This window comes from Micropterus salmoides, unplaced genomic scaffold (genome assembly GCF_014851395.1).
Source record: "Micropterus salmoides isolate LMB-PRFRI ecotype aquatic unplaced genomic scaffold, ASM1485139v1 Ms_hic_scaffold_13, whole genome shotgun sequence".
NCBI lineage: Eukaryota > Metazoa > Chordata > Actinopteri > Centrarchiformes > Centrarchidae > Micropterus > Micropterus salmoides.
Genome location: NW_024040374.1, coordinates 27,646,711 through 27,661,412, shown reverse-complemented (window position 1 = coordinate 27,661,412; position 14,702 = coordinate 27,646,711). Strand labels below are relative to the sequence as shown.

At 38.8% G+C, this 14,702-nt stretch overlaps 2 protein-coding genes across 19 annotated transcripts in view; both read left to right on the top strand.

Moving 5' to 3' along the window:
- Window positions 1–7,089, top strand: part of kif1aa (kinesin family member 1Aa) — a 41,735-nt gene extending 34,646 nt beyond the window's left edge. For all 17 annotated transcript variants that reach the window (XM_038716710.1, XM_038716712.1, XM_038716711.1 and 14 more), the window contains 9 exons: window positions 29–90; window positions 170–315; window positions 1,293–1,481; window positions 1,596–1,667; window positions 1,761–1,882; window positions 2,512–2,655; window positions 2,750–2,942; window positions 3,789–3,907; window positions 3,990–7,089. In XM_038716710.1, coding sequence (XP_038572638.1) covers window positions 29–90; window positions 170–315; window positions 1,293–1,481; window positions 1,596–1,667; window positions 1,761–1,882; window positions 2,512–2,655; window positions 2,750–2,942; window positions 3,789–3,907; window positions 3,990–4,032 — 1,090 coding nt within the window. In that variant the 3' untranslated portion in view covers window positions 4,033–7,089. The remainder of the gene's footprint in view (window positions 1–28; window positions 91–169; window positions 316–1,292; window positions 1,482–1,595; window positions 1,668–1,760; window positions 1,883–2,511; window positions 2,656–2,749; window positions 2,943–3,788; window positions 3,908–3,989) is intronic.
- A 1,775-nt stretch (window positions 7,090–8,864) lies between these two features.
- Window positions 8,865–14,624, top strand: scly (selenocysteine lyase). 2 transcript variants are annotated; one of them, XM_038716707.1, is made up of 13 exons: window positions 8,865–8,981; window positions 9,728–9,821; window positions 9,975–10,084; window positions 10,226–10,326; window positions 10,465–10,642; window positions 10,755–10,882; window positions 11,517–11,672; window positions 11,762–11,868; window positions 11,993–12,029; window positions 13,428–13,511; window positions 13,739–13,838; window positions 14,023–14,098; window positions 14,187–14,624. In XM_038716707.1, the coding sequence occupies exons 1-13, from the start codon at window positions 8,948–8,950 to the stop codon at window positions 14,338–14,340; spliced, it is 1,359 nt and encodes a 452-aa protein (XP_038572635.1). In that variant the 5' UTR covers window positions 8,865–8,947; the 3' UTR covers window positions 14,341–14,624. The 2 variants fall into 2 exon arrangements, with proteins under 2 accessions (XP_038572635.1, XP_038572636.1); XM_038716708.1 differs by lacking the exon at window positions 8,865–8,981 and adding an exon at window positions 9,085–9,588.
- The last annotated feature ends 78 nt before the right edge of the window (window positions 14,625–14,702 follow it).

Below are 14,702 nucleotides of genomic sequence, written 5' to 3'. Positions count from 1 at the left end.
GTTGATAATGAGCTTTTTTTTCTTCTAGAAACCGTGTAACTGGAGTATATGAGGTCAGCCTATGTAACCTGGCAGATGCAGGAAGCCCAGGTGAGAGTCAAGACAAAGATACCATTTTGCATTAAGCTCACCCCTGCAACATTTCTAATCCTGCACCTGCCCACCCAAGGTATGCAGAGGAGACGCAGGCGGGTGCTGGACACCTCAGTGGCCTACGTCCGTGGGGAGGAGAATCTGGCTGGGTGGAGGCCCCGCAGTGACAGCCTCATTCTGGACCACCAGTGGGAGCTGGAGAAACTCAGCCTCCTTCAAGATGTGAGGGGCATTAGTTACTTTTCTTTCATAGAATAAGCTACTTTTATTAACACCTGAAGACAGATGCTGCTGGCCCTGATTTATTGAACCACGACACATGTGCTTCTAAATCATCTATTTAATGAAAACTGTCTTAAAACATCTAAATGAATGGATATGATAAGTGGGTATTGGATTCAGCCCTATTCACATATAATTTACTGTACATACAGTATGAAATGCAGTCCTTTACACAAATGTGGTGACTCCTTGTATTTTTATAGGTGGGCTTTTCAACAAAATGTGCATACTTGTGGTTATGTAGTGGTTACAAGCCTTCACCATATATTTGTCTAACCATACTGTTATGATAGCCTCTGCTTCATCAAGGAACATTTCAATTAATTCATATAGCACTTGCAAGGATTATTGCAAAACAAAACACACACACATATATATATATATATATATATATATATACACAATGTGAATAAAAATTAACAACATGATTTAAAGTTATTACTGTTTGGTCACATTATGCTGGAAAGTCTGCAGCAGAATTTTGAATTGTAATTGTGCAATAGCTTCTTGGCTAAATGATCTCAAGGTTTCTTGAGCTCCACTTTGAGTTAGAAACTTGGGAACATAAATACAGATGTATTTCAAGACAAGAACTTCAGTTTTGTTGTGATTTAATTGCAGAAAACTGTGAGACCAGGCACTGATCTTCTGAAACCAAATATGTAATGTAACCAACTTTTTAGTTCACAAATACACAAAACGTAATATTATCATCATAGCAATGATATGTGACACGGCCTAAGCAATTTGTCAGCAACGGATACAACTAAGATTAAAAATAAAACAAGGAGCTATACAGTACACTAAGCTGTTTTCCTCTGCTAAGGTTGCTTGCAGACAACTTTCTCTAAGTTAGGGACAACAAGGGGCAGTATTTGTTGTGAATGATTGTGATTTTTTTCCCCCTGTTCTGTCAGGTGGAGAAGACCAAACATTACCTCCTGCTGAGGGAGAAGTTGGAGTCTACCCTGCTCATGGGCCAGGAGTCCCTGCTGTCCTGTGTCACTGAGGAGCTCAGTGAGTCTCCTCAGCCCCTCGAGGTCGACCAGGAAGTCAGCTCCAGCTCTGAAATCGCCACTGAGAGGCAGAGGGAGCTCGCTGTCAAGGTCGGCCATCATTACTTGAGTGCTAACATATGTATGATTGTACAGATGTAATTTTACTTATTCTGTGTCTGAATTTAAAAGACATTTTAAGCTGCCTATCGTTTTTACACACAGTGTCTGCGCCTGCTCACTCACTCCTTCAACCGAGAATACGGCCATGTGTGCGTCAGCGCCAGTGAAAGCAAGGTAATGCTCAAGCACTGGAATTTAAACCTGCACATAAAAAAAATCTAATTAATGGTGAGTGAGCATGCATGTGCGTGTTTGTGTGTGTTCCAGATCTCAGAGATGTCTGTCACAATGCTAAGAGACTCCACTTCGATCTCTGCTCTCAACACAATCACACCCTCCTCAACATGCCCCTCGCTGGTTGAGGGTTGCTATGGCAACGCAGAACTCAGGTAAGTCCTAAGACGTACTTGTATAGTAATTGCTATTTACCATTGTTATTCTTGGCAGCCATGGTAGCCTTTGTTTTGTGTTGCAGTCTGGCCTGTGTGTTCGATAAGATTAGATATAAACTTTATTAATCCCCGTGGGGGTAATTTAGGTCAACATAGCACACAACACACCATTTACACTATACAATCAATAATTATTATTTACAACCATTTACAACCAGATAAATGTCTCACATAAAATCAGCACAAATCTGTCAGTTTGGTGCTGTGGTGTTGTGGAGCCTGATGGCTGATGGCACAAATGAGCCTTCAAAGCGGTTTGAGGTTCGGGGCTGGATGAGTCTGTGGCTGAAGGAGCTCCTCAGCTGCCTCAGCTTAGCATAGAGAGGATGAGAGGGGTTGTCCATGATGGTTTTCAACTTCCCTCTCATCCTCCTCTCAGTCACTGCCTCCACACTGTCCTGTTCCTTTTCCTTCTTTCTTTTTTCTGAATAACATGTTTGCTAGTGGGATAAAATGAAGCAGTAAGTAATGTCACTCAGTCACTGTAAACTGCTTTGGTCACTTAATAAGGTGTAAGGAGCAGCTTTGTTCCTATGGCTCATAGACCTCATGTATCTGTACTGCAGACCCCCTACACCCCGCTCCCGTGCCGTCAGCCCCAGTCCTGACACACAGCAGGACGCAGAGGCCAAGAAGTCCATCAATGGAGCATCTGAAACCAAACCCCGGAGCCGCAAATTTGTCCCTGATATCCAGGAGATTAGAGTCAGGTAAGTGTGCCACAGTAACTATCTATCACTTTGTGCTGTGGGAACATCAGTCTTGGTTTCACATGTCATGAAATGTCACCTCTTATTTCTGCAGCCCCATTGTGTCAAAGAAGGGTTACATACATTTCTTGGAGCCACACACCAACGGATGGGTGAAGCGCTATGTCGTTGTGCGGCGGCCGTACGTCTACATCTACAACACAGAGAGAGACACTGTGGAGCGGGCTATCCTCAACCTCTCCTCTGCCCAGGTGGAGTACAGTGAGGACCAGCAGGCAATGCTGAAGGTCAGTGATTACTCAAAGTCTTTCGATAATTCCCTCCTTCCGCTCCCTCACCTGGGGTCTCATTTATAAACGGTGCGTACATACAAAACGGGGCTGGAAACGTGCGTACGCCACTTCCCAAGCAAAGGTTGTGATCTATAAAAAAACAAACTTGACGGGGAAATGTGCATCCTGTAAGTAAACTCTCACACGACAGAAGGATGACACTGTTTGAAATGAATATGCTTACTATTGTATAAAATAAATCGAAATATTACCTCTGAGTAGTATAGGCTTAAAGCCTTTCTGAATAATCAGACACTCCTTTGATTGATTTACCCTGAAGTGCGCAATCAAAAAACATAATGTAAGAAAATTTGTGGCGCACAAAAAGAACCATGACCGAGGATAATAAACACAAACGGAGATATCTGTTTCTGCAAAAGAACGCCTCAAATATGTTAGCCAGTTTAATCTGCAACCATATTAATTAATACTTGCATGCATTGAAATTTATTCTCATAAAAAAGGTGAACAGGAGGACAAATTAAATTGAAATTGATGCAGTTTTCAGTGCGTCAGTTGAGCAAATACGAGAGCATAGTTTGATATATTATCACATGTCCGTTGCCTTATCGAATAATTGAAGTGCCGCACATGGAACTCCCTCAGATGTGCCACATTTCAACTTGATTGTGATTTCTAAAGGGAACTTGCTTACAAGTGTGCGTACGCACAAGTCTGAATATTTTTTGGTGTACGCCATTTTTCGCTTTTGAGCGCACGTACACTTTTAGTGAGGTTTCTAGGAAGTTTTATAAATGAGACCCCTGGTGGTATAATAAGCTTTTTTGTCTCTTTCAACAGACCCCGAACACATTTGCTGTGTGTACAGAACATCGTGGAATATTGCTTCAAGCCACTAATGACAAAGAGATGCATGACTGGCTGTATGCGTTTAATCCTCTCCTTGCTGGAACTATAAGGTAAAAAGTTAATCGGTGAAATTATACTAAATCTTAAAAGTGGAAAATGTCTTTTTAACATAAACACCTTTCTGCCTCTCAGGTCAAAGCTGTCAAGAAGACGAGCCGGACAGATGAGGATGTGAAACCAGACTCTGAATAAAATCTTGGGAAAGAAGGATAAACGCACAGACTAAAATGTACATAGATCTTTGTCCTTATCCCTGCCCTTGTGCTGACCCCCTCCCCCCTCCCTCCACAACAGCCACCAACAATCATCTTTCCCCTGTACTCCCACAGTTTGTCACTAGTGTCCTCAGCACCAAAAGCGGTGTGAGCTGTCACTGTACTGTACTGGAGTTTATTCATAGCAGGACGAATGAAGAAAATGGAGTAGCAACAATTTCTTATCTCAGATTACATACGTATGGTAATGTACTGTAGTTGTTGTCAGTGACACATCAAGCCTTATACATTTATTCCTTAAAAAAATGCAGTGACATTAATTTTTACCTGAAGCTGCCATGTCAGTGAGGATCACATTGCTACATTTGCATCAGTAAATAGACAAACATGCAGATTCTTCTCTACTCTACAGCTATATACAGTGTCTAAACTGGTCTGCATACAACGTACAGCTAGAAAATACACGCAAAAAAAAAAAAAATGACAGTTGAGTGTAACTCTGTGGAGTAATTCTCTCTTCTTTCTGGTCTATAAATCCTGACATTGAATAATCTGCTTCCTATTCCTAAAACTTCTTAGAAACTTTAGCACACAGCCTGACAAGGGAATGGCATATCATCATAGACTTCATGTTCTTGTGGCATTTTGATCAGTCCATGTCGTTTTAGCTACTTGTAGGAGCACCGAGCGTATCTTCATCCACACAATACGTAATCAAATATTATCAAATTAATCCTCTCAATTTAATCTCATTCTCTACCTGAATTTTATTTCTTTTAAAATGTGATATATTTAGATATTTAACAGCTTTATTATTTATTTCTGCATGTATTTATTTACAAAGACGTTTATATTTCTAAAGTAGTACCGTGCAATTTCTGCACACTGCACTTTTTAATATGAGTTCCTTAAATGTTTGAATAATACAACCTTGTCCCCTTGAAGTTAATGGTATTTAAACAATTTAATAACTTCATGATTGGCCACTTTCTTTGTGCTGAAGATTACTTGAATAATACTATCCTCTTTAAAATTAGTATAGACACACCTGACCTTTGATCCAATGAACATACATCTGAAAAGGTCTGAATCTGAATAGAGAATATTAAGGTGGTCTGTCCATCCTCAGCTGCACAAAGCTACCTTATTAAATGATCAAAAGTATAAACTGTTCCTCACAGTACAGAATAAGAAACTGGTTTTCTGAATGATATTTATATTGATTAAATGTAGTGCCTCTTTTCAATCATACTGTACAGTATGCCTCTGCACCAGTTGCTTTGAAACTTCATCCTTCATGCTGCTATAAATCTATTCTGGAAGTGTCTGCAGATCACATTACACCACTTTCATCATCTGCATCATCACTTACATATTCATTATAATTTATGTTAATGTTACATATTTAATGTGGCAATCACCTGTCGTATAGTATTTCCATAACACAGAGTGTACTTCATGTTTATGTCTTTGAAAACCTATTTTAACATATTTCAGGATTGTCACAGTATCAATTGGCTATATGTGTTAAACAATCAGGCTTTGAATGGAAAATATCAATGCTGTTGACAGTGTCAAAGTGCAAGCTAAAAGTCTGTACTGTTCTTTTTTTTCTGTTGCATTTCATTCAAATTTACTATGAATTTGAAACTGAACCTGTTCAAAGACTAGCGACAGATCCAGCTTATGAGATGTCGTGTGAAATTTGATTGATGAGCATGCTTCAGGTCAGCCAGCCTGGAGTGCATACTCAATGGCAGTAGTGACATTTCCTACCAGGACAACATTTCAAAGCATTAAGCTGCTACACAAGGCAAAGCTTTGTTTTCTTTAATCTAATGTCATTGTACATTTCAGCAGGGGATCAATTATGACAGAGATTCGGTATGTTTTTGCTGTTTAGATAATCCATACAATACCTTACTCTACTCTAAATATAATATTTCCTGAGATTGGAAAGTATTCTGTGTGTTGTGGACATATTTTGAGGTGATCCAATCCAAACATTTTACAGCCCTACATGTGTGTACAACTGACAGTAGTTGTGTTTAATCATCAATCTGTTCATGTTTTTTGTTTGTTGTGTAACAAGTTGGATGATCAGTGTTATGATCAAAACCTGTCACAGACTTTTTTGGCAGAGACTGCAGTTGTAGTTTTTCCAGCTACAGCATTGTCATTGAGGGAATACCCTGCGGTACTGTACATTACACTGTCTCAAGCACTTCCACAAGCATTTCTGTCTCATTTCTTTTAAAACACAATCTTAAAATAGAGCCTGGGATTGCACCAGTCTGATCTCTATGTTGAGATTATTCCTCTCGTTTTCGTTGGGCCTTTTAATGTGTGTCACATTTGAGCCAACCAAAGTTGGTGGAATCACAAAGAAATTCACACTGAATGTACACTGATATTTGAAAATGCTTATTCTGCTGGAGCGATTGTGTTGACTTATCCTCTTGTTTCACAGTCTGGTTCCTTACTGATTGTACTATCAGGGAGGGAACCAAACGGAGGTTGTGGGATATACCTGTAATAATCTGTCCTCTGACGTGTGGGGGAAGGTTGGTCTGTTATGGCCCTGTTAGGCATTGCATCTTGTACAGAGTAATGCTGTAGGTTACCTTACTGTCACACTTACATTCTTATTTCAATATCTACCTTCACCATCATGCTCTGACAGCCTTCACAAGATCTACTTTTTCTAATCTGTACCCTCCCCTTTGAAGGAATATCATTTACATTTTTGTGCTTCCACATCTAATCTTTTTTTTTTTTTTGCACTATCAAATTGCACCGGTACGTTTCTTCTTTTTTTTTCATTTTCAAATTATTTTGCATTGTATATAAACATGATTGCTGTGAACAGTGTATTATAAAGTTGCACCCATTTCCAAAATCTTAAATGGGCAGTAGTTCAGTCAGTGTCTCTGAGTGTTGGAGTTTAGCGTCAGATGTTTGTGTACACTAAACACATTGTCATATATTAAATAAACATGGAAATTATGCAACACAAAGTAATGGACTCCTCTTCTCTTTAGGATCAATGAAATTCAGTTTTGCAAATGGTGGTGAAAAGCATGTCATTAACAACACAAATAAATACACATAAATTTGGGCCTGACCCAATATTTTCAATAAGTATCAGTTGGTACAAAGCATAACTTTTGATTTAGCAGACTTTTAGATAAAAACTGACTGAAATGTCATGTATTTGTCACAATTTTAAAAACACTCAAAGCTATGTACCTGAATTGCACTGTGTAGCATCCTGGTTGGCAGCATAATCCAGAGTTGCCATGTCAGTGAGGATCACAATGCTACATTAGCATCAGTAAATAGACAAACAAGCTGATTCTCTACTCTACAACTACATACACAGTGCGATCAAATTAATCCTCTCAATTTAATCTCATTCTCTACCTGAATTTTATTTATTTTAAAATGCGATATATTTTGATATTTAACAGCTTTATTTTTTATTTCTGCATGCATTTATTTAAAAATACATTTATTATTGAATACACTGAACAGAACTGTACATGCAACACTTTTGTTTTTGCCCCCATTCATCATGAGTTGAACTCAAAGATCTAAGACTTTCTCTATGTACACAAAAGGCCTATTTCTCTCAAATATTGTTCACAAATCTGTCTAAATCTGTGTTAGTGAGCACTTCTCCTTTGCCGAGATAATCCATCCACCTCACAGGTGTGGCATATCAAGATGCTGATCAGACAGCATGGGTATTGCACAGGTGTGCCTTAGGCTGGCCACAATAAAAGGCCACTAGAAAATGTGCAGTTTCACTGTTCCAGAATTGTGTACAGATCCTTGCAACATGGGGCCGTGCATTATCATGCTACAACATGAGGTGATGGTCGTGGATGAATGGCACAACAATGGGCCTCAGGATCTCGTCACGGTATCTTTGTGCATTCAAAATGCCGTCAATAAAATGCACCTGTGTTCATTGTCCACACGTATTTAAGTAGTAATATTGTGCAATTTCCGCACTTTTCTTTTTGTTTCTTAAATGTTTGAATAATAAATCCTTGTTGTATATCTTCTTCTACTTCTTCTATTTAAACAATTTAAGGATGGGCCACTTTCCTTGTGCTTATGATTACTTGAATAATATGCTACTATCCCCTTTAAGATTGGGATACACCTGACCTTTGACCCAACCTACATAGGGCTACATCTGAAAAGGTCAATATACAGTTATGTAGAGATTATTGAGGTGGTCTGTCCACCCTCAGCTGCACAAAGCTAACTAAATAATCGAAAGTATAAACTGTTTCTCCCAGTACAGAATAAAAAACTGGTTTTCTGAATGACTGAGTAGATTTAGTAGACTTTCTAGTTGTATCCTGGAAAGTCACGTCAAAAACCCTCAAAGTTACTTTGTAACGTAGCTTCTTGGATGTTACCATGGCAGCTGAATCCGGAGTTGCTATGTCCTCGTGCCAGCGTTTTGGGACAGTTTACGTTCCTGTTTATCTTAAATCTTCTAAATCCTAATCAACTAGACTCTATTTTACATGATCGTTCAGGACAAATATCGCAGACTTTCAAACCAAGAATTTCAATAAGTAAACAGTTTATCCTTAAATTAAAAGTTAATTACATTTTTTTTTTTAAAGAGACTGAATGGCGTTTAATTTTATTTATATTCTAACGTTTTATGAATAGGACTCATATAATAAACCATACATTGTATACAAAAACGTTTAACTTTTATATATTTTGTGCGTTCTCTGACATCTTTAATTTTTTACCGCAGGTTTCCTTTAAAGACATCTGGCAACCCAGCGGAGTCATCCACTCGCACAAACAGACTAGCTAGCTGATGATTGACACGCAGAGTAGTAAATGCATACAGGACACCTTCATATCACTTCACAAGGTCAGACACAGAGCCGATAACTTCAGCCTGCCATGTCATACAGAGGAGAACATAACGTTATATGACTCGTGAGAGCTTGAAAGCAGAAAAGAAGAACTGTTAAAAAATGTAAACCTGCTAGCAAAAATCAGTTAGCAGCACTAGCTAGCTTTAGCTAAAGTTAACAGATGTTAACCAACAGTAAATGAGCGTTAGCTGGCTAAATATCACTTCTCTCTGGCAGACATTGCCAGGGATGAGAATGGTTGTTTTAGTGTTCGAGTTATACGTTTCCCTGCGTTTTGAATTATCCGTAAGCGTAGTCGGTACCAGGAAGCTACCAGATAGCTGTGTAAATAGTGAGTCTGCTGCTGTCAGCACGGATGTGAGTTAGTTACTCTGGACGAATTTAAGCATTTTTAACCATAAACGTTGGCTTAAAGTATGTAATAAACCTCTGTAGCCTCTTACCCAAAAGGCATTTAATCACACACTACATGGTGATAACCATGAGCAGAATTTGAGCACACAGTGGCTCCATAAAGATTCACTTATATCTACTGTTGGTTCTGCAGTCATTCACTGTTCGTGTCTAAGTGTCCTACCAGCTTTCAAAACACATTGTAATGTAAGCTGTCATCGTGCTGCTGTCCAAATAAATGCACAAATAAAAGCTTTTCTTCAAAGGGTTATGTAATGAATTTAGCTTTTCTGGCAGTTCTGCCTGATATGACACATATCTTATTAAATGTATTATTTCTTTCTAGGTATGGCCGAACAATCTGATGACATCACCTCGGTAAAGGGTCACACCTTCACTGGCCATACCTTTCATCTTTATTCAGAAATGAGTCTGGACAGGTAGGGAAGTTTGATTTGGGTTGGTCACGTCATATCAGCCTGTCATTCACTCTCATTGACTCAAATAAACTTTTAACCAAAGTGAGTGCAAAATCAGATTGACTTCATGAATGAGACAAGAATGTTTCTCCAATGTACTAAAATGTAATATAGGATCTACATGGACTACAATGCCACTACTCCGCTGGAACCAGAAGTGATTCAGGCCATTTCGGAAGCCCTCCAGGATGCCTGGGGAAACCCGAGTAGCAATTATATAGCAGGTGAAGAAAACTTCAGCCTGCATCTTAATGCATTTGAATTGATGTTGTAATTTGGAATCAGAAATGCAAAGTTGTGTGTGTAAAAACATTTTCTTTACTATCGCTGAGCTAATGCTGCTTTTACCTAATTTGTCTTTCTAGGCGCTAAAGCCAAGGCAATTATTAATGAGTCCAGAGAGAATGTGGCGAGAATGGTTGGAGGTAAAGCAGAAGACATCATTTTCACGTCAGGTGGAACTGAGGTAATCAATACTGTTAGTGCACTAATTTGCTCTGGTTTTGAAAAGTCATGTCATGTTCTGTGTGAGTTTGTTTTTTTTGTGCAGAATAGTAGTACCACACATGTGACAGCGGTTCATAGCACACAAATCTTCTTTCAGGCCAATAACCTGGTGATCCATACTGCTGTAGAGCACTTCAGGAGAAACTGCAGGGCTTCAGAGCAAGGTGAAGGGCACCAGAATGGAAGCAATGGCCTTCCTCACATAATCACGTCTAACGTGGAACATGACTCGGTCAAACTGGCAGCTGAGCGCCTACAGAGAGATGGCAAGGCCGGTAGGAGACCATTCTGTAAAGTTTTATTCAGATTAAAACAAGGAGAATCTTTGCTTTTTTTCAACAGCTAGCTTAAAGTAGCTTCCTGACATTAACTGTGTTTTTGTCACAGATGTGACGTACGTCCCTGTGTCTAAAGGGACAGCACGTGTGGAGGTGGAGGATGTCATTGCTGCGGTGCGTCCCAACACGTGTCTCATCTCTGTTATGCTGGCCAACAATGAGACAGGAGTCATCATGGTAAGGAGGAGATAGAGACTTTAGTTTAGAAATTCTGTTTTTATAATCTGTCAATTTCCGAAGGAGGAATTGGTGCTGATGGAGTAGACGGTTACATTAACCGATGAATCTCTTCTCTGTATTATAAATCAAATATAAATTCTTCAGTGAAATTCCAATGTAAAAACAGAAAAGTTTTCACTTTGCATGTAGCTCAGTGTACTAAAGCCTGACCGATACATTGGTGTGCCAATATTATCGGCCAGTATGAGCTAATGAAAGATAAATCGGTATCTGTGTTTATAACAGCTGACAAATGACAATTAAAAAAGAAACTGAGAGACAGAAGACGGATCCTTTATTCATGCTATGCTGTTGCATAGTTTGTTCACCAGAGAAGCCACAAATCCACCACAAAACACAGCAATCACCTGACATAATCAGCTGTACTTTTGTTCAAAGTAATATTTAAACTGTTTTATTTCATGTTATTTTGTGTTTCTGTAAAGAGAGGAAAAAAGAATATCAGCTGATATATCGGATTTAAAAAATCTCAAACATCAATATTGGTTTCAGTCTTAAAAATCCCAGTGACTCTACAGTGTACAGTACAGTCTAATGTGCTGTGTATGCTGAAACATCTCCCTCTTGTCAGCCAGTCCAAGAGATCTGCCAGAGGATAAAATTGCTCAACAAGCAGCATGAGCGGCTCAGGATCCTACTCCACACTGATGCTGCTCAGGCTCTGGGGAAAGTCCGAGTAGATGCCTGTGAACTGGGAGTGGATTACCTTACCATAGTGGGACACAAGGTCGGGTATCGGTTGTATAAAATATCTTGATTTGGCATCAGAAAGGAAATAGGAAAACATTTCATTGACAGGTTTTGTTACATTTCTAGTTCTATGCCCCTCGGATTGGTGCTTTGTACGTGAAAGGCCCTGGAACGAGAACGCCATTGTATCCGATGCTCTTTGGTGGAGGACAGGAAAGAAACTTCAGACCGGGGTAACATTGTTTTACTTGAGGTATAATCAACAAAGCACCAAATATGCAAAAAAAATGGACCAGAGACTTGAGAACTGCACATCTAAATATTAGGGTCTGCTTTCTCTCTTTCTGAAAAATACAGCACAGAAAACACTCCAATGATTGCCGGTCTGGGAAAGGTATGTTTCCTGCTCCGTATGTATGTGTTAGTGGAATTTTTACTAGCAGTACTTTAGAAGGTTGTTTGACTATGAATGGGGTTTTTCCTTCCTCTGCATATTTGAGTGGGAAATTGAATGTCAAAGTAGTTGGTCACAAATATTTAACAGGATTTTTGTATTACCAAAGCAGTTGTACCTTACACCTTATTAGAAGATTACTGTCAAGTTTGCACAAGACAAACACTTGATTTTAACATTGGGAATTAATTTCTAAAATTACTTCCTATTGTCTCTACATAGAATGGGAACACTTGCTAATAAGACACCCTATGTAAAGGTTTGATAGGTCTTCAGTAAAAGTGTCATTTACGGTTAATGAGTCATCTACTGATACTTTCAGATAATTAGATGCCATCAGTAAGAACAGATTTGGGCTTGGTTGTGAAAAACCCTTTCTATTTAGTAATAATGCAGTTATAAATGTTGGGAATCTATTAATAATGCTAAATCAAGCTGCTCTTCTGCAGCTCTTGTAATGGTTTTCGTCTGGTCTATGATGTTTTTGTAAATTATTTGTTTAACAATAATAATAAAGCCACTAGTTAAAACTTATAAACCCTTTATGAAGGTTGCCTTATTATATAGCTGTTCAAGAGTTGTATTTCACCCCTCTCAAGTGTGCCTTTCACACTTTGACACGAAATGTCATCTGATAATGTATTTTCCATGTGGCTCTTTTCTATTTTTTCCCCCCCAAGTTTTTTCCATTTAAAATGTGTTTGACCATTAAAATCGCTGGTTATTTGTAGGCTTGTCGAGTTGTTGAACTGACACAGAGGAATGTTTGGTAATACACTGAATAAAAACAATATATGATCAATCCCTGTATTTAAAAAATGATTGTGCAATTCCAGTTGCATTAAAGCCTATAAATGGATGCTTGTATATATGAAACGGCCGTTTGGTCATTCATTATCACCATGAATGTCTTGCATTATATTATGGATCACAGAATCTTTACAGTATGTGTTACCAATGAAATGGTGGGCAGCTTATCATGATCATTTGTATCAAGTCCTGCTATAGACTGAGACTATAGACTCAATTTTTTGTTGTTTCACTTTTAGTATTTCTGAGACATGGCAAAGTAAGGAGTTGCAAATGTTCAAATAAGGCCAACTTTTTTTTCCAATTACTTTGTTGTTGAGATTTTTGTTGTTGTTTTTCTTATTGGAATTCATTAAAAGCACTTTTTCTCTGCCATTTTCCTACCTTATCATTAAAGCATTATTATAACCTCATGAAGTACTTAGCAGTATAACTAAAAGAGGTAAAATACTAAATACTATACTTTCTTTAGACAACATGTCATATTATGCTTCATTTATAGCTACTAACTTATTATGTGTCTGTTAGGCTGCAGAACTGGTGTCGTCTAATCTGTCAGATTATGAGAGTCACATGAGAAGTACCAAACTTTACTTGGAGGAACAACTGAAGGTACGTTTGTAATGTCACATTATCAGTGTGACCGTGATAGTCGTAAATTGTAATATTACCAGTCTGTGTAGTGTGATTGAGGTTATTTGAAATACTGAAGTATGATTGTAATTCGCGGGTATTTTTGTCCGTTGACTTTAAGAATGATTACCAACATTAGCCTTATTCTGTTGCTCACCTTTTATACATTACAAGTGTAACATCATCACTATGTTCTTCTTTTTCAGGCCGTCTTTAAAGACAGGATCCACTTCAACAGCCATTACCCCGGCTCTGATATCCTCCCTAACACATGTAACGTGTCCATCCTGGGCCCAACATTACAAGGTGTTGTCATGACTCTTCTGTCTGTCCTATGTTTGTTTAGGCCTACCAGTCCAACAAAGTGTCCTCTAACCCTACACCAATGTTTGTCAGAGGCAGTTCATGACCTGGACTGCACAGTGCCATTTGTAAACTACTAAGGCTTTAAATGATTAATATCTCTCTCTCTCTCTCTCTCTCTCTGTAGGCTGGAGGGTATTGTCCCACTGTACGAGGCTGTTGGCCAGTGTCGGTGCCGCCTGCCACTCAAACAGTGGAGACAGGTAAAAGAGTGCCTCTTTCCTCTGTTATGCTGTTATATTGATCGCAGTTACATAACTCCCCCTGCACTGCTCTGTGTCTGTTCATCAGGCCTTCCCATATCCTTCTGAGCTGTGGCGTCCCCTCAGAGGTGGCGGCTAATGCCCTGAGGTTGAGCGTGGGCAGGAGAACGACCAAAGCAGATGTGGATGCAGTTGTGGAGGACTTGAGGGAAACTGTGCAACTGCTGGAAGAAATGGACTGATGGCCTTCAAGTGCATAAACAGCATAAACTCCTGTAGGTCAAAAAGGGATGCACAGAATTAAAAATACATCATCTGTGTTTATTGTTACATCAACTGATCGTGTGAAATGGATGAAATATTTAATATAAATAATAAAAGGGAAGAACTTGAAGTGACCTGAGGGGTGGTGTTACGGAGAGATGACTGTACTCAGCTTCCATCACATCATGTGAGTAGCTAATCAGCTAATTAGAGTCAGAGCGCTGTGTATGAGTGTTTCTGAAATAAAATATTTACATGCACCATTAATATTCTTTCATCAATCAACCATAAAATATTCTATGTAGATTATAATCTTGCAAATGTGTCAGCTTTGTAGTCA

Coding starts and splice junctions, on each gene's coding strand:
- scly (XM_038716707.1), top strand. CDS start 8,948: ATGCATACAGGACACCTTCATATCACTTCACAAG. Junction 9,822..9,974: donor TCAGAAATGAGTCTGGACAG/GTAGGGAAGTTT, acceptor AATGTAATATAG/GATCTACATGGACTACAATG. Junction 10,085..10,225: donor GAGTAGCAATTATATAGCAG/GTGAAGAAAACT, acceptor TTGTCTTTCTAG/GCGCTAAAGCCAAGGCAATT.